The 26,315-nt window shown below is 38.1% G+C and overlaps 2 protein-coding genes and 1 long non-coding RNA gene across 6 annotated transcripts; 2 read left to right on the top strand and 1 right to left on the bottom strand.

The window, feature by feature from the left end:
* Positions 1-850: 850 nt before the first annotated feature.
* Positions 851-19,542, bottom strand: LOC144063634 (uncharacterized). Of its 2 annotated transcripts, none has more exons than XR_013296612.1 (5): positions 19,045-19,542; positions 18,088-18,292; positions 12,933-16,358; positions 8,348-8,402; positions 851-1,728 (listed from the first exon to the last, which is right to left on the bottom strand). It is a non-coding gene; the product is annotated as an uncharacterized LOC144063634 (long non-coding RNA). The 2 variants fall into 2 exon arrangements; XR_013296613.1 differs by lacking the exon at positions 19,045-19,542 and adding an exon at positions 18,665-18,808.
* LOC144063633 (uncharacterized) lies at positions 6,497-17,459 on the top strand. Of its 2 annotated transcripts, XM_077585359.1 has the most exons (3): positions 6,497-6,763; positions 12,998-13,138; positions 16,189-17,459. In XM_077585359.1, the coding sequence occupies exons 1-3, from the start codon at positions 6,700-6,702 to the stop codon at positions 16,374-16,376; spliced, it is 393 nt and encodes a 130-aa protein (XP_077441485.1). In that variant the 5' UTR covers positions 6,497-6,699; the 3' UTR covers positions 16,377-17,459. The 2 variants fall into 2 exon arrangements, with proteins under 2 accessions (XP_077441485.1, XP_077441484.1); XM_077585358.1 differs by lacking the exon at positions 6,497-6,763 and having other exon boundaries at positions 12,559-13,138.
* On the top strand, positions 18,156-25,707 carry rab14l (RAB14, member RAS oncogene family, like). 2 transcript variants are annotated; one of them, XM_077585356.1, is made up of 8 exons: positions 18,156-18,295; positions 20,200-20,258; positions 21,500-21,553; positions 21,997-22,174; positions 23,569-23,635; positions 23,764-23,851; positions 23,933-23,963; positions 24,046-25,707. In XM_077585356.1, the coding sequence occupies exons 2-8, from the start codon at positions 20,207-20,209 to the stop codon at positions 24,221-24,223; spliced, it is 648 nt and encodes a 215-aa protein (XP_077441482.1). In that variant the 5' UTR covers positions 18,156-18,295; positions 20,200-20,206; the 3' UTR covers positions 24,224-25,707. The 2 variants fall into 2 exon arrangements, with proteins under 2 accessions (XP_077441482.1, XP_077441483.1); XM_077585357.1 differs by lacking the exon at positions 18,156-18,295 and adding an exon at positions 18,805-18,952.
* The last annotated feature ends 608 nt before the right edge of the window (positions 25,708-26,315 follow it).

The following is a 26,315-nucleotide window of genomic DNA, read 5'->3' as shown; positions in this document are numbered from 1 at the left end:
CCGCCACCCACAGTGACAGCGGCAGATGGTGACGGGGGCCTCGGGCACTGCCCCCGCCGCCCCGGAGACCCTGAGCGCAGGGACAGAGCAGCCATGCACAAAATGCGTGGCCACTGATTACATCTTCAGATGCCGTGTGCTGACACAAGACGCTGGAGGAGCAGAGCTTCCATGCTACATGCTTCTTTTGTACTTTACGCGTATTAAGTAAAAATGTGCGTCAATAAATTTTTTGTTGCTGTTCTTGTCACAGGTTAGCACTTGTTGCTAGGCAGAATTTTCCACCATATAAAAAGACAAACGGACAAGGAGATCCGTCAATACAGTCCCCTAAAATGCATTAAATTCAAAATATAACCACAACTACTTAAATACACGGAATATTATGATATATTTTTTTCTTACCATATATCACATTGCTAGTATTAATTTATTAATTATATTATTATATTAATTATTTTAAATTTGTGATGTTTACCTCTTCACAATTTTTTTCAATACTTTAAATAAATATTTTAAATATTTTATTTTTCTGGGAGGGGGGTGGGGGGTTATTGTTACTTGTACACTTTTTTTGCAGCACAGTGCCCCTACTGGTTCCTGTAGGGAACTGCCCCAGTTGCCCCAAATGCAAAATTGCCATTTTGTTTAACTACAGGCATGTAGAACTTCAACTTTCTTTTTTTTTTTTACAATATTTGATGATAATGTGTTTAAACTTAATGTCGGGTTTAAAAAATTGCAATTCATAAAAAAAAATATAATTAAAATGTGCTTTTTTCAAAGTGCCTTGCCAGCAAGTGTGTTCCGGTAAAAACGAGGCCACAGACGGTAGTAAAACAATCTTTTAGTAAAACTCCCAACATGCCAGACATAGAAAATGGCCGGAGTGAGTTCTACAATACCTCAAGTGGGACCTTTTTGAATTCATAGAAAACGCTGGGAGTCCTTTAAGAGCAATAAAAGCAAAATGGCTTATTGCACTTTCGCCAGTAAAGCCGAGACCAGAGTGCTGTGTAAGGAGAATCCAGCTTTTCAAAAAAAAAAAAAAAAAATGCAAAGGCATGTACAAACTTACAATGTCTTGATAGCGCTGCTTTTTTGCCTTCAGTCGAGCAGCTTGTGGCAGCATTAAGGACATAATGATGGGGAAATGTGATACAAACAGCAAACGGATGTGAAATAGCCTCAAATGTCTCCAATCTGCAGTTTTGTTTTTCATAAGCAGCCCGAATGTAAATTGTGGTCTAACACAGCCGGATGACTGCTAATTATGACTGCTGGGCTGCAACACACTCATGTTTAATATCATGCCCTCTACACTTGTAATGGAAGGTTATATGTGATGACAAGTGTGTGGGGGGGGGAGAGGCCCAAAGAGCAAAATTAACTTTTCATGTATTTCCTCCACACCGCGTTGTTGCTTAGCCGGAGGCTCGTTTCTTCTTCTTCTCTTAATTGCAATTCCATCAAGAATTTAAAGCCCCTCTCTTCCCGCTCTTGTCACTGTCAGTATACAGACTCGCCACATAGCCGAGAAGAGAAATTTAAAGTGGCTATTGTGTGTCAAGATAAGTCGTCGTCGGCGTCTATGGGAAGACTCACTTTCATCACCGGAGCACCGCTGGACCCTCCTCCTTTTCCTCGCCGCCTCCAAATCTCCATCCTCTCTCTCCTCTTGGGCGCTCTTTCACCAGCTTTATCACTCAAAGGCTGGTTGGAGCGGCTCTGCGATATATAAATATATAATATCATAGAAATAAGGACAGCAAGGCCGTGGGGGGAAAAAAGTAAGAGGAGAGAAACAGCAGTTGAGAGACAAATTGCATATCGCAGCAGTTGTGGGACTTAAACTGTTTTTGTTTGCGTGTGAGAGTATTATAAAGTTACTATTGAACATTTTCTGAAAATGAAGCTAAATGTTTAGAATATTCATAACAAATCATTCATCAATAACACAGCTCATTTGATACATTTTAAGCTATCATTTTTCATGGATTTTTATGGTTAAGTCAGAATTTAGAGTAGCGCACCTTCTGTGCAGTACCACGTAGTACCACAACATGCCAGGGAGCGCTATGATCCATTGGTAGAGCTATTGCGTAATTAACCGCAAGAAGAAGAAGAGCCAGAACTGTCAAAATGATTCAAAACAAGAATAAAACAAATTTCAACATTGTAAAATAAAATGAATTAAAAAAAACGTAAAAAAATAAATACATTGTCATGAATGTAATTTAAAAAAATTTGCATTAAAAAAAATCATCTTGGAATACTTTTATGTTAACTCTTCATCAAATCTTACAACACTGAATTTTTTTTTTAATCGTCAAAATATCAAATATTTCTTGTAATTTTTATTTTTTTTTTTACATATTTTCAACTCAAAATTTAGAAATACATTTATTTAAACTCTATAATACATTTTAAGCTATCATTTTTCATGGATTTTTATGGTTAAGTCAGAATTTAGAGTAGCGCACCTTCTGTGCAGTACCACGTAGTACCACAACATGCCAGGGAGCGCTATGATCCATTGGTAGAGCTATTGCGTAATTAACCGCAAGAAGAAGAAGAGCCAGAACTGTCAAAATGATTCAAAACAAGAATAAAACAAATTTCAACATTGTAAAATAAAATGAATTAAAAAAAACGTAAAAAAATAAATACATTGTCATGAATGTAATTTAAAAAAATTTGCATTAAAAAAAATCATCTTGGAATACTTTTATGTTAACTCTTCATCAAATCTTACAACACTGAATTTTTTTTTAATCATCAAAATATCAAATATTTATTGTAATTTTATATTTTATTTTTTTTACATATTTTCAACTCAAAATTTAGAAATACATTTATTTAAACTCTATAATACATTTTAAGCTATCATTTTTCATGGATTTTTATGGTTAAGTCAGAATTTAGAGTAGCGCACCTTCTGTGCAGTACCACGTAGTACCACAACATGCCAGGGAGCGCTATGATCCATTGGTAGAGATATTGCGTAATTAACCGCAAGAAGAAGAGCCAGAACTGTCAAAATTATTCAAAACAAGAATAAAACAAATTTCAACATTGTAAAATAAAATGAATTTAAAAAAAAAACGTAAAAAATAAATACATTGTCATGAATGTAATTTAAAAAAAATTGCATTAAAAAAAATCATCTTGGAATACTTTTATGTTAACTCTTCATCAAATCTTACAACACTGAATTTTTTTTTTAATCGTCAAAATATCAAATATTTATTGTAATTTTTATTTTTATTTTTTTACATATTTTCAACTCAAAATTTAGAAATACATTTATTTAAACTCTATAATACATTTTAAGCTATCATTTTTCATGGATTTTTATGGTTAAGTCAGAATTTAGAGTAGCGCACCTTCTGTGCAGTACCACGTAGTACCACAACATGCCAGGGAGCGCTATGATCCATTGGTAGAGCTATTGCGTAATTAACCGCAAGAAGAAGAAGAGCCAGAACTGTCAAAATGATTCAAAACAAGAATAAAACAAATTTCAACATTGTAAAATAAAATGAATTAAAAAAAAAAACGTAAAAAATAAATACATTGTCATGAATGTAATTTAAAAAAAATTGGAATACTTTTATGTTAACTCTTCATCAAATCTTACAACACTGATTTTTTTTTTAATCGTCAAAATATAAAATATTTATTGTAATTTTTTATTATTATTTTTTTACATATTTTCAACTTAAAATTTAGAAATACATTTATTTAAACTCTATAAAAATAAATAATAAAAACAACAAACTTTGACGAAAAACTGGAAACTTTCTTGAATGAAGAATGTTGAAGCTTTACAAATGTTTGTTTTTAAGAACAGATTTTATTTTACACTTTGACATGTGAGAACTTTGTCAATTATTTTTTATTTGACTTTTAAACATAGACCATCAACATTTGGAAGTAACTCTATGTCAACTTTTTATTTAAAAAAAATATATATATATATCAACATTTTGTTGTTGTTGAAAAAGTTGGACAAATAAACAATTTAAAAATGAACAAAAATGTCAAATCTTTACAAATTCTCTTTGAAAAGTTGAAAAGTTTTTTTTTTTTTGGGGGGGGGGATAATCTTATGTCAAATATTTTTTACATTTTCAGAATTTCATGAAACAAATAAAAAAAATGCTGAATGTAGTAATGGACTGCTCTTATACGTCAAAAATTGGAACTAAATTAGAGTTAGCCCCATTCTAGTTCTCACTTGCTCAATTAGGCCTGACTGGATGCGTGTGTCATATATCATCTCACGAGATTGCTCACGAAGTGTCCTCTAGTGTCAACAGGGACCCATCGGCCATATGCTTCCCACCGCTGGCCCGTCTCACCGCGTTTCCTCCATTCGCACGTGCACTCGTCCCAAAAATGGTGACTCACGAGTACGGCGCGCAGAGGCGCCAAACAACAAGTCGGCAGCGCGCGAGAGCGACGAGCTGCAGAGCGCACGCCTCTGATTGGCTAGCGTAATGAAGAAAATCGTCAACACGCAAACATATGGGAGGTCAAAGGCGTGTGCGCGAGGATCACCGGCGTTCCGTCTGTGGGCTCGCCGCTTTTGCTTGTGGAGGGAGCTTAGCACAAAGCCCTGCCTTATCCGCCGGCATTACAGTCTCTTAGAAAGGATTTACGTTTTTTAATTCTTGATTAGATGGAATTTTCTCCACAGTGTGCAAGCAAGCACGTCGATACGCAAGATAATGGCGTGTTTGTCTGACTGTCACACACACACACACACACTCACACACACGCCATCCCATTTAAAGGAGAGGCTTTTAACACATTGTCCGATAACGGCTATTGTTAGAAGCAATGGATTATCAATCAGGAATTAATCCTGATGGATGCGTGTTTGCTACACACACTTTTCATCTTCTTAATGAGAGGATTTATTTCTTGTTATTCTATAGCAAAGAGGGGGGCTCAAACCCTCACTTCCATTTGAACTATTTAAGTTCACTCACATTTTCTCCTCCTCGTCATCTCTTTTGCCTGAGTGGCATGTTCATACAGTTAACATTAATCTTGCAAAACTGAATCATCAGCTCTGATCAAATATAAAGACCAAGACAGCTGGTGGGGCGGTGCCCCCAATGCCCCTAATGTAGAGCCACCCCTGACTGATGGGTCTATTCAATTTGCTTTTTTTTCAAGTAAAGCAGAATTTAGTCAAACTTTGTTGACAACATAGCAGCATTTGGAGTCTCTTAAGGGCCCAACATGACAACCAATGAATCGGCCAATTAATAATAATAATAAAAAAATAATAATAATTAAAAAAAAAATATATATATATATAAAATACAAAAAATTCTAAGCCCATATCTCACTAAGCGGCGAATGTTTGTGAATATTTGCAAACATAAGTGAATGTTGGTTTTTCGTCAGTGTTCGTTAACAAGTTCAGAATTTTGCCAAGAAATTAGAAAAAAACTGTTTGCCATAAGTAAGACTGTTTGCGAACGTCTTTGCGACCTTTAATGAAACCTGATGAAAAACCAACAGTTTGTGACATTCTCAAAGATTCGCAAGCATGAGCCACTCAGTGACAAATACAGGCTTTAACACTTAAAAAAATATAACGTTTTTTTTTAGTAAGTATTTCTATAACATTACAACTAAGATAAAAATTGACAAACATCGCCTTTTTTGTGTGCCTTTTTGGGGTGAGGGGATATTTGAATGTCATCTTTGTCTTTTGTTATAATGTGTTAATTTGTTTTTTGTTTTTTTTTAAATTATACCGATTTTAAATAAGTTAATATCAGTAGAATCGGTCAGGAAGCATGAAGCAGAATTTAGTTAAGGCTAGGCACTAAAATACGTTAACACAAAAGTGCAGCTGGCCCCCGAATACAGTCAAACAGCATGGTTTTCACTACACTAAAATTTGCTGATACGGCAATAATAGCTGGTGGGGCGCTGCCCCAAATGTTCCTAATGCAAAGTCGCCACTGAGTGAAGGATCTCTTCCAATGTTTGTTTTATAATTTTGTATACAAATTTCCACCTCAATTCCAAGCTGGCTGACTGCGAGAGATGTCATGATTTGAATCATACAAATTTATCTCAAATCAAACCAAATCGCTGGTGGGGGCACCGCCCTCACTACAACTAATGTATAGGAACCAGTGACTGGAGTTTTTGCACTGGTGGCTTATTTGGCTCTTTTTTTTGCACGAAGAATTTGGTACGACTTGGATCTAGAATATCAACAGCCGGTGGGGCACTGCCTCCGCTGCCCCAAATGCAGTCGCCACAGACTGACATTCCAATAGCTTTTTATTGAAGAATTTGGTAAGATTGTGGCAATACACACTTTTTTATCTTCTTAATGAGAAGATGTAATTCTCGTTACGTCGTTGCAAAGGAAGTCACACCCTCACTTGCCTTTCTTCTATTGAGTTGACTCACATATTTTCCTCCTCCTCCTCCTCCTCATCTCTTTTGCCTGAGTGGCTGCTGAGCTGACTGACTGCCCCGCATGGCTGCCTCCCTCCCTCGTCACACTGGCTGGCTGGCAGCTCGTTCACGCGCCGCGAACGAGGCACTCGGGCTGCTTCCCTCCCCGCCCCAAAAGGTGGCACCGCTGCAAGAATTACCCCCCCGGCTCCAGAAGCAGCAGTACTGGGAGCCCCACTCCCGCGTCTATCCTGTGCTGCATCCATGACTTTACACACCTGGCTGGTGTACGGGTTTGGATTTATTTTGGCGCTCTGCTTGACACAAGGTCAGTAAAAAAAAAATATATAATAATAATTGCATTATTTGTTATTTTATGTTATAAAAGTGCACTATTTTCATTTTAGTGCAATCCATGTAATAATATAATAGTTGGATAGGTAACCTGTTAAAACTAGTACGTTTTGGACATTTGTGATCCACCGCAGAGCAATTGTTAAGACTACCAAAGGAGATATAACCAACAAACCATGTTTCCAATAAATACGCCTCGGCTGCACATGTAATTGCTTCAAATCCACGCCAAATATCCATAGTCGCCAACTTAAATTTCCCAACAGAGTCGTAACAATTGACTGTAGCAGAGCTTTGCTGTAACCTTTTGTCTCACTGGGGAAAAAGGGGGGGGGGGGGGGTAGGTTGGAAAAGACGCGCAAATTACAGTGCTGAGATGACAGCGCGCTTTTACGGTCTCCAGAGCGTTTGGTCACAAGTTCCTAATGAGGCCCATCGATGCCTTTGTTTATCAATAAGGCAAAGTCCATTAATGGCAAAAAAAAAAAAGAAGAATATGCAGATGACTGTAGCGCTGCCTTTTGGCGGGGCATGACTGGAAGAGGATTTGGATGCATAAACTAAATTATATTTACATCATAGAATGTAATCCAAAATATTAAATTGTTTTTTTTGTTTAAAGAGTGATACAGGATTAGTTTTTTTTTTTTTTGTGTGTGTGTGTGTGCTCTTGTTGGAACTGTAACTATGACACAAACATCAACAGGGGAGCTTAACAATACAAACGCACATTCTCAATTGCATTAGTAGAGTATTTATGTGTGATTTGTATCAGCTGTTTTCTAATTTAACTTAAATTTATGATAAAGAACATTGGCATGAATTTATGACAACAGGCGTGATAACATTTAAAAAAAAAAAAAAAAAAAAAAAAGCCGATAAGCCACTAGGGTTAGAGCATAGAAAATTTTAAATGTAAAAAAAAAAAAAAAAAGAAAATTTTAAATTTAGTTTAAATTTTTTATTTTTTATTTTAATTTTTAACTACATCTCAATACGTTCTCAAAAGCAGCTCAGCAATTGTTGAAGTTGGGGCATTGGGTGCAGTGCCCCACCAGCTGTTTTGGTGTGTGTTTCGTATTTTCAAGGATGTTTCTATAAATTTTAATATAAAAAAAAAATCATGAAAGTACAAAGTTAAACTAGATGCAGCAAAAAAAAACAAAAAAAAAACAGCTGTTGGGTTTTGTGGTTAATACAGAGCAGATATTCAGTTGAAAATATGTAGAATAAGCTCTTTATAGGGTTATTTTTGGACTACGGATGTGAATAAAGGTAATTTGGTAAAAAAAAAAAAAAAAGTAGCTTACCAGCTACTTTAAATTTCAAGTAATTTTAGCACAAAATCATATTAAATTTGCCAGGAAAAAACCCCAAACAATAACAACAACAATCGAACAACAACAATCTTCAGTTTGTGGTAACTCAAATGTCACAATGAGTGCTTTTCTGATATAGTTTCAATCTTTTTTTAGGGGGGGGGGAGAATGTTTACGTTTTTAACTTGTACCTTTTCTTTAAAACTTCAGAAAACAGGTGAGCCGTGATTGGTCGTTACCTGAACAACTGTGATGTCATTTTCAGTCGACAGCAAATGGCAAAATGGCCGCCACCTGAGATGGATAAAAACAGGAGGATTTTGCTGCTTAACTCATATTCCACAAACAGTTTAGACAAGCGAGGGGCACATCCAACATATATTTTAAAAATAGGACAAATATGACTTAGGTAATTATGCTATGTGGCTAACAATATATTACTATAAAGAAAAATTGGGGGGGGGGGGGGTAACTTCCCGTTTAATGCAAAAAATAAATAAAAAATCAAACACATAAAATAATACAAATAAAATAAATGAAAATAAATAAACAAAGTGACCCTCCAGTAATTCAATTAAATTTCTATTCATTGTAAATGTCAACAAATTTTAGTGCACAATCTTACAAAATTTTCTTTAGTGCAAAAAAAAAAAAAGAAAAAGAAAAAAGAGGCAACTCTATTAGGGGCATTGGTGTCATTGCCCCACCAGCTGTTCTTTTTGTCTTTGTAGGTCATCATACAAAAAGATTAGCAATTAAGGGTTGGGCGCGTTTATTTGCAGCCTAAATATAACGCTCCCTTTCCTCATTAGGATAGCATTACAATGGGCGTGTAAAACAAGTAGCTGACAGTGAATCCGACTTTGGGACCATTGCAGTGAAACATCTTTATAATTAATCAGTGTTTGCTTGGAGAGAACCTGGTGTGCAGTCATGATAAATTGGATTGTTCCCAATGGGGGGGGGGGGGGGGGGGCAGGCGTGAGAGTCGAATGTCTCTCCAGTAAGTCCTCATTATCTTGACAAATGCTCATAACTGGGCAGCTCCTCAATGTTTCATGAGTGCAGCCAGCGTGCAGCATTGCATGCTAACGAATAGTTAAATCAGCTTGTTTTGCCCGATGTAAATTGCCATCATTTACATCCGGCAAAACGAACGCGGCAGCCCTTTCCGCCGCTCTAATGGAATACTTAGAATGCCCTCGAGGTGGTACAAATTCGGAAATGGACCCAAAAATACGCCTTTGAAGTTACACGTGAACCCGTATCCATAAATCATCCATAGGTGGGAATGTGAGTAACATTTTCAAATGATGACATCAATCACAATGTCCCAAACACTGGTGAGCTATTTTTAGAACAGGCTACTCATGTCGTTCTTGGGGGACACCTGGTGGCCGCGGGCCCCATTTTGGTGAACCCTTGTCTACTGTATCACCAACAGCAGGGAAATCTGACACATCCCCTCAAGGTTGGCACGCACTTCCAGACCCGGCGAAGCTTTACATCGATTCCAGCAGATTTCCAAAAGTGATTTTTGTAAGAGCATTTGCGGCGGGATTAGTTTGCTCCTGAAAGCTCCATCCGGGCTTTGGGTTCGGCTATTTAGCGGCGGCCGGGCAAGTGAGAGGCTCGTGTCGAGGGCGGATTGGTTTCAGCTCCAAAGCTGATCTTCCATCTTGTGTGCGCGGGATTTGGCGGGTCAGTCGCAGGTGTGTGCGATCGCTCTGAATTCACAGACAATCCCCGCTTAAACCGCCCCCCCCCCCCAGGGTAGATTCGGTCCGCTCCTTTTCTTGAAAGCACTGGGAAAATAGTAAAAAGAACCTGGATAATTCCTGAAAAAAAAAAAAATCTTTGCTAGAGGTCTCAATGTGCTCCACTTGCGGCTGTTTGGGCAAATCATTTGAATCATCACTTGGAAAGGAAGCGTCACCCCCACCACCACCACCACCTCCATTCTGCCCCCTTGAGTCATTTTCTGTGCCGTCGCCTCCAACGTATGCATCCTGCTAAGCTTTGAAATGGCGAAGCGCTACTGAGGCTGAGTCAGTCGCTGTTAGGCCAAAAGCTTGAGAAGAGAAGATCACCAGTGCGTCTTTTTTTACGCTTGTCACTCAAGATGAGGAGAAGTAGAAAAGCAGCCCCCCCAAGATGAATCCTGATGGCTTTTTAGATTAACTTCTCTTCAAGTGCTGAGCACAATACTGTCATCAGCTCAAGTGGCTTTCTTAAACTGCCTCTCAAGGCAAAACGGCTTTTGTGTGGGAAGAATTTGCACTTACGTAGGCTACGTACCAAGGACACAAAACTACTTTAAGGTAGATGACATATTTCTTCTGGTTCGGATCAAACATTCAGGGATGTGATTTGACCAAAGTGAAATTATCTGAAAATTTGGCCGGGGGTCTGGGGGCCAGCTAGGCATACATTTTCAATGTATATTGAACTATCCCATATAAAATGGCAGTTTTAGTCAACTCAAAATCAGTCACATTCAAAAACATTGGACTGCCTTTGCTTTTAAAAACTATCACTGAGAATATCATCATATCTAACTCATGTGATTACTAAGTTAACACATAAATAATGTTGAAGAGTTCAAATTTCATGAATAATTGTATCATGACCAAATGAAAAGTAACTCATATTAGAGCATACCACAAATGTCTTTGTTATAGCAGAAGATGTTATCTGTCGGAGTCATGTGCATACACAATGAACTACTAAAAAAAAAAAAAAAAAAATCGAATTTTTTTTTTTTTGGGGGGGAGATAAAAAAAAAGCGGAAAAATCACATCCCTGAACATTTGTCACTTGTTGCTAGGTGGAATTTGCCATCTAAAGCTCATGTCCTACATTTTTGTTTTGAAAGTCCATGTAAACAAACACGCGGAAAACACGAATATGCTCGTATTCGGGTTTTTAAAAACCTGAATAAGACCCCTGGTTGACCCTTTTCTAACCCTTATAGTTGGTAATATAAACGCTAATTGGGGTATCTCCTTCGAACAGAACTTTGGTTTGCTCTATTCACAAGGAATCTTGGGTCTAAATTACTTGTACGCACAAGCGGCGGCCATCTTACGTTGCCACATGCTAAAAGAGCCTAAAAAATGGACTCATCTGCAGCATTTTCACGTTATTTTCTGTTTCCACGGTGAAAAAGCACCCACCGGAAATACACAAAAATGGCGAAACATGGCGACGCAGGACAGAACCGCACTTATTAGTGTGGTGAGTGACAAGAATGTAATAATGTCGTTTATTGACCATAGAAAGGTAAAAGCGGAGATGGCGTAAATCTATTTGTGTTATGACTTTGTCCGTGCGTCGCGGTTTAGATCGGAATATGTATACGGCAGGTTATACCGAATGTTTCGGAAACCAAATTTTGCTTTGCCTGAATATTGAGTTCATGTAAATGTAGTGTAACATTATTAACATTTTTAATTCTTTATTTCATATTTGAACCACGTTGAATTTAGTTATAGATGTGTAGAGCAGGTGAAATAATGTTAAACTCAATATAACTCGACCTTGGCCTATCTGTTATCTTTTTTTGGTCTCGATTCCCTTTCCAGTGTCTTGCCTGAGAGAGCGCACACACACACACACGCTGTTCCCACTACTATACTACTACTGTCAAGTTCAATCTGTTTACTGAGAACATATTCTGAGAAAATGCACACTGAGAATCTGTTATGTCTAAAAAATGAACAGGTGCAGACCAACATAACATATTGTGAGAACCAATCTGTTGTCTTATTCAAAGGGGAGGAGAAGAGGCGTTTTTTGTTTCAAACTCGGATTGTAATAAAGAGCTGTCTCTCAAGGGTGGGGGCGCGCACTCTTGGGTGGCACTCTTTACGTGATATTCAACTGTGTGACCGGAGATCTCTGTAATAAATCATCCTTCGAAGGGAGCCTTTTTCACAAAGAAGTCTCATCTCCAATTTTTTTGGACACGCAAAAGATATAAAATGATATCTTATTCAACAGTAGTCACTAACAAATAGAGTTAAAAAAAAAAAGGTCTTACTACTACACTTTAATATTGCAACTGCATCACTGCTCTGTATTAAATATAAAGCACAGAGCAGCGTGTGGGGTACTGTTCCCAATGTACAATAACCAATTGAATCACTGCTTTGTATTAAATAAAACAAAAAAAAAATACATAAGAACAGCTGATTGGGTGTTATTTGATAACTTGGTAAGATTTTACATAAAAAATTGTTCAAATTTAAAATGCATTGAAAATGTTTTTTTTTTTGGTTTTTTAAGTACGGTAAATTTTACTCCATTAAAACTCTCAATTGAATATCACTTTGTAATAGTACAGTACTTAACGGTTTGTATGAATTGGTACCCCCCCTCCCCCCCAAAAAAAAAAACAATTTTTTTTTTTTTTTTACACCAAGGAGAAGATTTTGGGCTAAACTCACTTTGTATGAATTCCTATGCAATTTGCAGGTTGCTTCCTTTTGTAAGTTGCATAAAATACTGCCGGTCTCCATAAAGCGATTGGCGATACTGTATATACATTAAGTGGCTATATACTGTACTGTAATTGGAATCTTGTATAAGGACTAGTGCAAAAATATATTTCATCACCTAGTGTGAATAGACAAAACAATAATACTACCAATGACAAATAATGGCCACAAAGGTATTATGTTAATCTTCCTTATTATGTTACACCCCTGCTGAATCGTTAAGCTCCCTACCGCAGTAATAAAATCAGCAGTTCAATTATTATTATTTATGATGATTGTGTTTAGTGTTCCTTCCATAGGAGCCGACGGTCGGCATGATCATTACCTTGTCAAGTTGTTGTTTTCTCTCTCTTTCTTTCTTTCTCTCTCTCTCTCTGCGTTCCGACGCAGTGGAGGGTCTGCAGTGCTATGGCTGCAACATCATCCAGGGTCAGAGATACGTGGACGTGGGCTGCTCCAACCCAGAGGTGCTCACCTGCACCCACTCACACAAGGGCTTCAAGCACCGCTTCTGCATCAAGACAGAGAGCAGTGAGTAAATCAACACATTCGAGAGAGAGAAAGAATGAATGATTTCAAAGTAGCTTTCGGGCGTTTTTTTTTTTATTATAATTTTTTTAACTTCATTTGACCTCCATTCGCCATTCTTTATTTGCACCACACATCTGGAAAATATCAAACCTCAAAGCAGTGGTGATAATGAATATGGAAGGATTGTGAGGATGTGGATTTAGCCAGAAGTCATATGAATTACGTAATCAGCCGCACGATGTACGGCAGCTCATTTAAGATAACCCACTTTTTTTTTTTTTTACCATTTATTTATATTTTACTTATTGAACATTAGACTTATAAGACAAAGATAATCACTTTCAATCCCCCATCAACCGACCCACAAAAAAAAGCAAAAAAAAGAAAGAAGAAAAAAAAACGTTAAATACAGATAAATGTAGAACAGCCAAATTTTCTGCCTGTAATTCACATCTTTATTTCTCTAAGCACAAAGGAACCCCAAAAATTATTTAAATATTTTTCAGACCATAAATCGGTTATAGGAATTGTATCCTGCCAAATATCGGAATGACATCACCGTTGCTCAGGTAACGACCAACGGATCACATATTTTCTTAAGCTGAGCCGTGATTGGTCGGGTTGATTTTGAAGTTGTTGTCATATCCTAGAAACACAATATTAATTATAATGTCATGTTTAGACTAGTGGGGGTATATACAACATATTATTTGTAAAAAAAATAAAAATAAAAAAATAAAATGAGTTGACCTCCCCTTTATCTAGTGTGAATTTCTACAAATTTCGTTTTTTTTTTTTCATTTATAGTTACTGTAAATTAAAAATGATCAAAAATTACTTGAACACTTTCTCACTTTTCTGGTACTTAAATGAATGTAAATGTGCCCTAATCCTAAATGGTAAATGACATTGTTACAATACTGTTTAGATTTTTCTATTAATTCTTACTAAATTTACAAATTATTTATTTCTCAAATGAGTATGATCTGCACTAAGAGCTAATCACACAAAATGGATACTGGATCGCTGCATGGAGTAAAAATTCTAATTTTACAGGAATGATCCGGACGTGCAGTCGTTTTTCTTCTTCTTCTTCCTGTAACCCAGATTAATACGCAAAAGTTAGATATTTATTTGGAGAATATGTATGGGCCGCCAGATGATTAAATGGTGATGAATGCAGTGTGGCGAGCCAGAGGACATTGGCTTAATCATTTCTAATCGTACTTCAATGCAAATGTTCTCGGGGGCCGCCGTTGTGAATATTCACTTAGCCGGTTACGTAACGCCGCTGTTTTAGTCGCCTTGCTGAGTCCGTGAGAAGCCGCTCGCGGTGCCATGTGAAGTCAAACGAAGGATACGGTGGATGTCCTCAACGGGGCGACGGCGATGGTCAGATGCTGATGTGCGCGCGCGTACACACACACACACACGTCCAGATGTTCCCTCGCTTGACGTCTGGAAGCCCAAAGGCCTGATGAGGCACCTTTTTTTTTCCCTCCTCCTTTGAGAGAGTGCAAGCTAAGACCAAGGATGACAAGATCACACTGACAAAATGACAAAATGGTCAATCAGCCTGACCTCCGCCAAGGCTTCAAATATTTACAGTAAACCTATGCAAAGTCGCTATTCACGGATTCACCTATTCATGCTTTTTTTCCCCCCAGTGAAATCAGAATTTTGTGCAAAAATAACTTTGAATAGAAATGTGTGTCAAAAAAGTATGTTGAAGCGTCATCGTTGTTTTCATTTGAATTCCAATGTTACAACTTACATCACACCAATGTTCCAATTATTATGAGATAATGTTTACTATGCACAAACTGATGTACTAACATCACCTTGTGAGCTTTTTACTATACACGTAGTACTGTAATTGGTGTCAAGGAAGTATACTGAAGTGATGAAAAAAATATATATGAAAAACTGCAGCCAAGATGCTGCACACACACAAAGAAACATGTGATGATGAAAACATAACCTCTTGAGAAGAGGTCAGAAAGCAAATAAAAGAAAGGGAGAAAAAAATGCATTTTGACATTGGGGGTATGTGACGCTTGCGATGGGACTGGACTCTCAATTATAAAGATTTCAAGTCCCCGATTTGGAACTCCTTGTATCCACTGGACATCAGGTTGGATTGGGGAATTTTCCAAATGCTAATTAGAACATTGAGCCAAGTCTGCAGAATAGAATTTGACTGCTATTTCCTTTGATAAATTATGACTTATATTACATGTTGACAACGGCTATTGCCATGTTTCTGCAGGTTTTGATTCAGAATAGTGTATTTCCTCAAATAAAGACATTTATTTACTGTACTAGATGCAGCGCCAGAATTGCTGCCGTCTACTTTGAAATGTATTTGTACCAAAAAAAAAAAGCCTTACTCCATCAGACCAGGAATTTGTACAATTGCATAAATACATGCAGCAGCCACAATAGATATTTCCTCAAATAATGACATTTGCTGTGTTAAAATCCAATTAATTGCTGAGTGTCGTCAACTCTAAAATTCATTAGTAGCCTACTCAAAGAACCTTGCCCCTAATAAACACCCTACCCTACATAAATAGCATAATTCCTCAAAAAAATGTTTTTGCTATAATAGATGCCATGCCACAATTCATTTGAAATGCATTTGTGCTATGTTCAGACATTTTACCCCATATAAACGGAGCGGGATAGACGATGGTTAGATAGCCTACTTCCTCAAATAATAAAGATGCTGTGCCACAATTATGTGCCATCCACTTCAAAATATATTTATATGGACACCTTACTCCGAAAAGACACAATCTGTCTGACAGACAGCAATGGTGCATTTCCTCAAATAATGCTATTTGTTGAGTTTAATTTAATTTTAAGTTTTAAGTCATGTGTAAAACTGGGTTTTCCAGTCATCCAGTGCAGACGTGTAAAATGCCCTGCTAATTACACACTTGCACTATTCGCTGCTTACTCCTGCTCTTTTCCTGCTGAGGCAGTCAACGCCTCGGTGACTGACTTGTCTTCTCTCTCTCCATCCATCCATCCATCCATCCGTGCAGCGGCACTGGGCATCGTCCTGACCAGCGGCTGCGCCACATCCAGACACTGCCAACAACAGGAGCTGCCAGGCGTGCGCATCCACTGCTGCGACTCGGACCTGTGCAACAGCGCCCCCTCGCGCAGCCTACTGCACTACGCGTGCGCATTGGCCAGCCTTCTGATGCTCATGCTGAGGATGTGGTTGTAGATGTCAGGCATTACAAACTCAGTGTGCGTATTTAAAAAAACAAAAACAAAAAAAAAACACACACATACACAAAAGAAAAACTGTCATGTGCTCACTTGGCATTTTATGTCAGGACCTGAATGATTTTTTTTTTTAGGGGTATGGTGTTAAATGGACAAAATAAGGTGCTCAGTTCACACCTTGGTTTGAAGTTGACATTTGGTACAGTAAATGAACAAAAACTGCTTATCTTTCATGTTTTTCGGGAACAGATGTAATGATATCTAAAATAAAATAACATCTTAAATATTATTTTTAGGAAAGTGCAACATCAATAGTTTGTCTGTATGCTTTAAAAACACTAATAAAGACATTTGGTATTACTTCAGCGGCTGTTTAAATGTCGCTAGTAGTTGCGTTTGTACCGCCACATTGGTATTCACGTTCTGCGAGCAGAAGCTGAGCTGCACTGTGTTTGTTTACAATTACACTTCTTGTCCTGTACTTAATATTTTGGAGTGTTGGACACGTGGTATTACAAAATTGTCCCTGTTTTCAATGGTTTTGTTAATGATAATCAACTGTCTATGAGTGCTGCAATTGGCTGGCGACCAGCGCAGGGTCAACCCAGCTTCTCTTGCCAAAAAAAAAAACAGTTTAAGGTTCATAGAAGACTTGATGATTAGCTGTGATGGAAAGTTCCAGCCCTATCTTTTTCTGGGAATTCCAGCTCCATGACAACCTCTCTCAGTATTCACATAAAAACATTTTGCTATACAAGTCACTCAATCTGTCATTAAAGACACAATGGAAGCACACTAACTAGTTTTATAAAGGCTGACACTCACTTATACTATTAGGACATTATGTGCATTCATTTTCGTTGCTAAGAAACGTCATATCTTTATTGAGATAACAAAATGTGTGATGTTCTTTCAAGGTCACTTTTTGTCAAATGAAATATGCATATATATTTTTTTAGTTTTTTTTTTTTCCTGTTCTCCCAGCTAAAGACCGGGAGAGCACACTGCATGCGGTTATACATGATTGTAAGAGTCAAGTGGTCCATTATTGTATTAATAAAATGATTCATATTTTTCACAAAAAAAGTTTCATGTGTACCTCATGTTGCAATGAAGGATGAATGAGTAGACAGGTGAGAGCTTTTTTTTTGTAAATTATATTATTATGCTTCAACTTACAAATGAATTTGTATCCTATTATTACTGTACTACAAATACACATCACACACCTAATAGATATATATTTTATTAGCTAGACAGCGTACTTCCTCAAACAATGTCATTTGCTAACACTTGAGTTCTAATTGCTGAGTGCATCATCCACTACGGCCTTCGCTTTAATAAGACATTTTGCCCTAATTAATTGCTCACTTAATGAATAATAAATTGACTGTTTTTTATATAGTGCTTTCTAAATAAAGGCCTCGGCTCCAATACATATTAAAATGCATTTGTAGTGTATTAATAGATGCATTACCCTTGCATCATGCATGCACTAATTTGTAGATAGATACTTTTTTTTTTCCAGTACTTGTTTGTGGAATACTTGACAAACTGTACCTTCAGGTGCCCTCACATAAGTTGAGTGTGAGACCCCCGAGTTTGACACTCCTGAGTTAGACAGATAGACAGGTAGGTAGGTACTAGGTGCATGGATGGATGGATGGATGGATGGATAGATGGATGGATAGATAGAGAGAAAGACGTACCTGTCCAGGTGAGGTAATGTTGACGAAGCATAAAGTGTCGCCTCCTCCAGTGATGCTCTTTGTCCCTCCAGTCCATTGCACACAGCGGAGGAAACCCTGTGCCGCCGCGAGCCGCCATCTTGGATAGGCAGATCCTACTTGAGCCAGGATAACCCGCATAACAACTGCTCGAATCCCTCCAATATCCCGTCTCGAGGCTTCATTTCTGGTGAGTACAAAACGAATTGGATTCGTTTTACGTCTACGCGGTACAAATGATGAGAACGCCCGCTGGACGCAAACAAAACATAGTGGCTAAAGCGGGCCGAAACTGGGATGCTAACGAAGCTAGCTCAACGGGGAGCTAGTGCAAGCTGAACGCCTTAAAACTATCACTCTAATAAGTACAAATATTATCTATAATATGTGATGACGTTGCTATTACTACCCCAGTATACACGCTGACACTGTCACATCATTTACATCAGTCTATAATCCAGCCCGAGCGCGCTAACGTTAGCAACATAGCATGCTAATGCTACGTGTGGTCGGGTGTCAGGTGTTCAAAACGAATTAAAACAAATTATTCCAAAGACACCTTCGTCAATGTCATTGTAAGACTTTCTTCTCGGGTCGACACTCGCCATCGGCAAACGCGCTGTAACGTTGCTGGTCCTTTGTCACAACACCGCCTCGGTGATGTCACATAGCGGCTACCGCGCTAACGCCGACTTGGCTGTCAGGAGTCAAGACGGCTCAAGCCAAGCATGAATTTTTGGGGCCCTGAATGGACGAAAAGGCACTCAAATTATTCGGCGGAATTGCTGGACTTCTAGGCTTCGACTGAGCAATCGATTCCGGTTGGTTAAAAAGGAAAACATAAAAGGTAATGGCGGCTCCGAATTCTAAAGTGTGTAATGTAGACATAAACACGAGGAAACTGCCATCATGTTTGATCATTCCAATTGTAAAACATACCGTCAAGGTAATCCTTTTCTCGAGGGTGTCATGCGTGACTATTTGTCGCCATTCCAAAATGTGTCTAAAAAGGGGTCCTCGCTTTACGACGCCGTTCCCCGACGGTGTCGAATTTGTACGTAGGGTAGTGTTTGATTGACATCTGCTCACGCAGTAATAGTGTCGTTATGAGAGGAAATGTATGTACGAAAAGTACAAAAATCCGGCTGGCGAAGACTATGTTAACAAGTTCATATTAGAACAGGTATCTAGTGCCAAGACATTTTATTGACTAAATTAAAGTAAGTTGGGAGAAAAAAATGAGCTGTCAGTATTTTGTCACTCGAAATGTTTTTGGCATTTTCTTTATTCTTTAGCAGGTAAAATGCATTCTCTGCAGGGTTTAAGTCTGATGATAGACCAACGCAACTTATCAGTTGTTGTTTTTTTTTGTAAATACGCCTTCTTGTGTGGAGTAATTTAGAGTAGAGTTGATTGTTGAAAACCCATGACCGTGGAATTCTGCTGACTTCAAATGAGTCACCGTGGAGTTTCAGGACGTTATGCGTGTCATGATTTCCGTCCGTAAGCGCTCCTCTTCCTCTCGCCACAAAGGAAAATAGCTGTTGAGACAAGAAAAGTTACTGATGGCGCGTCGCCGTCTTAAAATAAGTGCTGAGCTCGGTGATTTGGTCACATGCTAACGCGCTCGCCTTTCTCGTCTGGGTTTTGCCTCTCACGTTATTGTTTTCTTTCCCGTCAAAGGTAGGCCTAATAGCCAAAGCAGCGCACACTACTCAAACAGAGGATCGAGATGCCACATGATGGTCATGTGACGGCAGGCAGCTGAGCAAAAGGCAGGGGGGCATTGTAATTGTGTTGTTTCGGCCATCTTGAGATGAATCTTTGATAGTGGAGCCTCTCAAAGCTAAACACAATACGTCACTCGTTATTGATTTTTTCGCCATTTGAAATAAGTTTTGTTCACTTGGAGACAAAAAAAGCAGCTGACTTTGCGGTCAACAATGTTTCATCCTGCCACTGTCAAGGATTTTGCAAATGCATTGATGTAATCAATTTCACCACGCAGGAACTGTATGAATTATTATTTTATAACCACATTACATATTCCACCCATCATGACGCCAACTCCGTTCTGTGTTCCTTCTCTTTCAGAGCCACAATGGCCACCGCACCGTACAACTACTCCTACATTTTCAAATACATCATCATCGGTGAGTACGTCGATGCGACGACCACAATGACAGGCATGAGGCGTCTGTTTCGAACGGAAAACAAAGCATTCGACGGCTGCCTCTCGTATTCCAATCATCTTCCACTTTGCCTGACTTGTTAAATTGGCTTTACGTTTGTAGGAATATGGATTGGATAGATATTAAGGCTGAACAATTAATCGAATTCCAATCGACAGCGCAATGTAGTAGGATGCAGTTTCGGTCGGTAGTAAATGTAGATTTTATTTATTATTTATTTAAATGTCCTTTGTTATAGTCTTTGGCAATTAATTTAACACATTAGCATATTTCTGTTAATTTTTTACTACACAATATTTAGATTTTTTTTTTTTTTTTAATCTGGCATACAAGAAATACAAAATAAAATGAAAAAAATCTAAATTAATACTAAAACTAATACAAACTAAACTAAAATTAAGCATTAAAAAAAACTAAAAAAAAACTAATCAATCCCTTCTGAAAATGAACCAAAACGAACTAAAATTTAAAACGAAATAAACTTTAATGAAAATTCCAAAACTATTATCTTGCTCATGACTAAGTACTCTTACTGGTATTGGTCTGAAAAAAACTGACATCGAACATCCCTAGTATTAGAGATTAATTTATTTAACTCATTCACTGCCATTGACGGCTATAGACGCAAAAAATTCATTTAAACTATTTCTATTAGTTTAACATTTTTTCCATTTTTGTTAACAAGAGTATGGAAACCTAGAATTTTTTTATTGTACATTTAAAACAGATGTAAAATGTGTGATTAATTGTGAGTTAATTAGTGAAGTCATGTGATTAATTATGATTACAAATTTTAATCGCCTGACGCCCCAAATTTTTTATGTTTTATTTTTGTATTCATTCATTGCCATCAAAAATTCATTTAAACTATTTCTATTAGTTTAATTTTTTTTTCCACTTTTGTTAACAAGTATGAAAACCTATAATTTTTTTATTGTACATTTAGAACAGATATAAAATTTTTGATTAGTGAGTTAATTAGTATAGTCATGCGATTCATTACAATAAAAAAAAAAAATAGCTTGTCGCCCCTAATTTTTAATAATCTTTTTTTTTTTTATGAATTTATGGCAGTGAATGAGTTAAAGAATACATTGAAAAAAAGAATTGCATATTAAATTGCAATCGCAGTATTACTTTATTTTCCTAAATCGTTCAGTCCTAATTGTACTCACATTTCTTCACTGTTTTTCTCTCTCCAGGCGACATGGGAGTAGGCAAGTCATGTTTGCTTCACCAGTTCACAGAAAAGAAATGTAAGTACTTGCCGGCTCCTTTTCACCATCACGGTTTGAGCATTTTTTTATTTTTCTCAAAACGGCGGAGGAAGCACACGCTCAGCACTGAAAGGCTCTTGTGCGTGTCAGCCGCCGCCTCCCGCCGCCATTCAGTCGGCGCCGTGTTGAATGGGCGCCATTTAGACGCCAGATGCCGCATAAAAAAAGTTTAAAAAAAAAACGCGTTTGACTGAAAGCAACGAGATGGCTATTTGAAGCTTTTGGATGCTTTGGTTTAATATGTCATGCACCTGCTGCTGGCTGGCTAAACGATGACGTAGTTACATGTAGCGCAGGGCTGAACAATTCATCAAATCCAAATGGAGTTGAATTTTTAATCGTAAAGGTTTCGAAATTTCGAAACAAAATGTCTGATAGCAGCGGCGAAAACAAACCGCTCCCTCTTCTCTCCCCCTCCGCAGTCATGGCAGACTGCCCCCACACGATCGGCGTGGAGTTCGGCACGAGGATAATCGAGGTGAGCGGCCAGAAAATCAAGCTGCAGATCTGGGACACGGCCGGGCAGGAGCGCTTCCGGGCCGTGACCCGCTCGTACTACCGCGGGGCGGCGGGGGCGCTGATGGTTTACGACATCACCAGGTACGGCTTTCACGCGGAAGCGCGCAGTGCGATCTTTGGCTGCGAGATAGTTATCGGCGTTCTGTTAAATAAACACGGCGCGAGAGGAATGTCTCAAGACGCCACACCCGACTCTGTAGAGTCCCCAAAATGCACTTCAGTCTGGAGGAAAACCAACAGTGGTTGTTTACGCGGCCCTTAAAATGGCTACTCGTGCAAACCACTGGTTTGTTTCTTTTATGACACAATATCTTAGTGACTGTATTATTATTTTTTTTATCCCTGCACGGTGCAAAAAAAAATTAATAAACTAAAATTAAGCATTTTTAGAAAAATAAAAACTAACAAACCCGCTCTAAAAACTAATTAACACTAAATTTAAAAAAACAAAAGTCGACTTAAGCTAAAGTAACTTTTTTTTAAATCCGGCACTTTTGGAAAAAAAAAAAAAAATTAAAAAATAATAAACTAAAACTAAGGAATTTTAGAAAAATCTAAACTAACAAAAACGCTCTAAAAACTAAATTCATACAAAATTTTAAAAACAAGTCAACTTGAGATAAAATAAGTTTTTTTTTTTAAATCCTGCACTCTGCAGAAAAATATTTAAAAAATTAATAAACTAAAAGTAAGCATTTTTAGAAAAATAAAAACTAACAAACCCGCTCTAAAAACTAATTAAAACAAAATTTTAAAAACAAAGTCGACTTAAGATAAAGTAAAAAAAAAAACATTTAAATCCTGCACTCTGCAGAAAAAAGTATTTAAAAAAATCATAAACTAAAACTAAGCATTTTTAGAAAAACCCGCACTAAAAACTAATTAACACTAAAAACAACTTGAGATAAAAATTAACTTTTTTTTAAATCTTACATTCTTTAAAAAAAAAAACGAACTATGTGTAAATATGAACTAACGAACCCGTTCTAAAAACTAATTAAAACAAAATTTTAAAAACAAAGTCGACTTAAGATAAAGTAAAAAATAAAACATTTAAATCCTGCACTCTGCAGAAAAAAGTATTTAAAAAAAAATCATAAACTAAAACTAAGCATTTTTAGAAAAACCCGCACTAAAAACTAATTAACACTAAAAACAACTTGAGATAAAAATTAACTTTTTTTTAAATCCTACATTCTTAAAAAAAAAAAAAAACGAACTATGTGTAAATATGAACTAACGAACCCGCTCTAAAAACTAATTAACACTAACTTTTAAACCCAAAAGTCAACTTGAAATAAAATAACTTTTTTAATCCTACACTCAGCAACAACAAAACTAAACTAAAATCAAGCATTGTTAGAAAAATAAAAATTAACAAAACCCGCTCTAAAAACTAATGAACACAAAATTTTAAGTCAACTTGAGATAAAAAGTAACTAATGAAAAATTCCCAACCTTGGTTTTCAACACAGGAGAAGCACGTACAATCACCTCAGCAGCTGGTTGACCGACGCCAGAAATCTCACCAATCCCAATACGGTACGTTACTTGAAACCTTGAACAAACAAATGAACGATGCAGAGTGGAAGCCATTGAACTCTTTGAACATTCCAACGTCGTGCAGATTTCCAGTTTGAATGATCGCTGAACACGTTTTATGTTAACAGGTGATCATCCTCATAGGAAACAAAGCCGACCTGGAGGCGCAGAGAGACGTCACGTACGAGGAAGCCAAGCAGTTTGCCGAGGAGAACGGTGAGTCGGGGTGGAAGATGATTTTAGCATCCTCACAAAACAAGGACACAAACATGAAAAAGTCACTTTTTCCCTCGTCAGGTCTGCTCTTCCTGGAAGCCAGTGCAAAAACGTAAGCGTACAGCATCCTAACTTTTCTAAACGCCAAATCCGTAAATGGACATCTTGACGCCAATTGGGTTCATCATGTTCAGGGGTGAAAACGTGGAGGACGCCTTCCTGGAGGCGGCCAAGAAGATCTACCAGAACATCCAGGACGGCAGCCTGGATCTGAACGCCGCCGAGTCGGGCGTCCAGCACAAGCCGTCGGCCCCCCAGGGCGGCCGGCTAACCAGCGAACCACAGCCTCAGAGGGAAGGCTGCGGATGCTAATAATGACCAAGCGACCACCCATCGTCCCCCCAAGCCAAGACCACCGTCCCAGACTCCTTCACAGAGGAGGAGTCAAGGGACTCATCGACTCCCTTCTTCTTCCTCCTCGCATCTCCCCTAAGCTCTTTTTTTTTTTTTTTTTGCTCCTCCTATCATCTCGCCACCACACATTCAATTACATTACTGTTTTTTTTTTATTTTTTAATTCTCAATGAATTACACCTAAATTACCCTGCCCTCTTCCTGCGCCGGGCGAGATTCGCCGGCTCAGAACAATGAAGGCACGAACGCCATTTTAGGCGTCTCGTCCCCAAAAAGAAAAGAAAAAAAAAAGTGTGGCGTGGCTTTGAATTTGTCACGGGACGGAATACTGCTAGCAAGCACTTGCCCTCATTAAAGCGGTGCGCACCTTGGACTGGTTGCCGGTCAATCATGGCACGTATAGTCGACCATTCACAGTTAAGAGTCTTCAACGAAGCTAAAAAAAAAGTTTTCGGAATGTGAGAGGAAGCCGGACTACCTGCAGAAAATCTGCGCGAGCACGGAGAGAGCGTACAAACTCCACACAGGAAGCCCGGAGCAGAGAATTCAAACTCGGAACGATGAGGCGGCGTTTGCCACTTGCCCACCCCGTGTAGATAATGTCACTAAATTAAAAATAAACCCTCACAGTCAAATGGTTGCATCCGATTCCTCATATCACAAGCACCATTTTGTTTGTTGCCTTACTAGTCTTAATCTTCCCCCCCCCCAAATCGGACTTAAAATTTGCTTTGTTTTTGTCTGAGCGTCGAAAGCAGCATGGCCTTGTCTGGTCCTCAAAATGGCCTCCTTGTATGATTATACCAAGCAACTGCAGCATGCCCCGCCCCCTCCCCTTAAACAGGCGGAAAATGGTCCCCTCTATTTTTGTGCGTGTGTGTGTACTATAGTGAGTCCTGATTGGACAGCTGTGTATATAAATCTTATCGCTTAACTGTGTGGTGATGACATGGCTAGGTGGGATCTGGACATTGTACAGTTTGATGTGTTAGTAGTGGGCTGCCTGTAAGTCAATGCTCGGGGAGGGCGGGGTGACATTCTGTAACATAGTTTCTATTAATAATAATAAATGTATGTAAAGGAGACACTTCCACTTAATCCCACCTTCCTTCCGCACACTACTGAACTTCACCAGATTTATCATGTGTAAAACTTGTATTTATTTTGAGTCCTGCATTGCTGTCTTAACTCTTTTAAGAAGGTGGATGGTCTTCATTTCCCCTTTGCTGTCTGAGTGACCAATTTCTGCTTTTGTCCGTCCCACGACTAAAGAAGTTACAAATAAACAACGTACATATGTATAAATCTTTAAAAGCAACCGTGCTAACATTTAAAAGCGTTCTTTCTGCGTGTATATGATTTTTAAAAAAATGTTGACATTTTGATTTTAAAGATAAAAAGACTTCTTGACAGAGAGAAAAAATAAATTCTACTTAACCTGTCTTATGTCTGATGTTTTCAGTCCACGTCACAAGGTAGCCATTTTAGTGAAACAAAAATTGCGTGACGTGATACGCGTACGCTACAAGTACACACATTTATGTCTACGAATACAAACACACACGCAAGTAGAGAAAACTTCCACGCATACGTCATACACAAAAAAGTAACAATGCGCACATACACTATTAACACTCACTAGCAACCGCTCAAATGTACGCTACACTTTCATCAGTTTGTTCAGCCTCCCATTTCTCGTCTTTAGCGTACTTCTGCAGTAGACCACTAGATGGCGGCACAGAATTGTTTGACAATGTAAACGTGAAGAAGGAATTGCATTTCACCTCCGCCTAGTTTTTGACAGTGATTACACAGTGAATATCTTATCAAATGTTTTCATTTGTCAGCGTTTGCAGTTTTATTACAACCAAATAACAAGTAAAGAAAACATATTTACAAGCTGGTGACGAAAGCTTGGACCCATGGAGTGGCGGTACGAACCAACGGCGGAGGATAAAAACACGGTGACTTGTACCTCGGTACCAAAGTCCAGGAAGGTCCACTACTCACGTTTCACAATCACACGCAAGACACTTATTCACACACATAT

Source organism: Vanacampus margaritifer, chromosome 14, assembly GCF_051991255.1.
Source record: "Vanacampus margaritifer isolate UIUO_Vmar chromosome 14, RoL_Vmar_1.0, whole genome shotgun sequence".
Taxonomy (NCBI): Eukaryota; Metazoa; Chordata; class Actinopteri; order Syngnathiformes; family Syngnathidae; genus Vanacampus; species Vanacampus margaritifer.
Note: the sequence above shows the minus strand (reverse complement) of the source record. Positions and strands in the feature narration are given on the sequence as shown.

What these genes read in the sequence shown, in the direction of transcription:
- rab14l (XM_077585356.1), top strand. Translation starts at nt 20,207, where the DNA reads ATGGCCACCGCACCGTACAACTACTCCTACATTTTCAAATACATCATC. An exon ending in CCAGTTCACAGAAAAGAAAT is followed by an intron (nt 21,554 to 21,996) that starts GTAAGTACTTGC and finishes CCCCCTCCGCAG; the next exon opens with TCATGGCAGACTGCCCCCAC. An exon ending in ATGGTTTACGACATCACCAG is followed by an intron (nt 22,175 to 23,568) that starts GTACGGCTTTCA and finishes TTTTCAACACAG; the next exon opens with GAGAAGCACGTACAATCACC.
- LOC144063633 (XM_077585358.1), top strand. Translation starts at nt 12,922, where the DNA reads ATGATCATTACCTTGTCAAGTTGTTGTTTTCTCTCTCTTTCTTTCTTT. An exon ending in CTGCATCAAGACAGAGAGCA is followed by an intron (nt 13,139 to 16,188) that starts GTGAGTAAATCA and finishes CCATCCGTGCAG; the next exon opens with CGGCACTGGGCATCGTCCTG.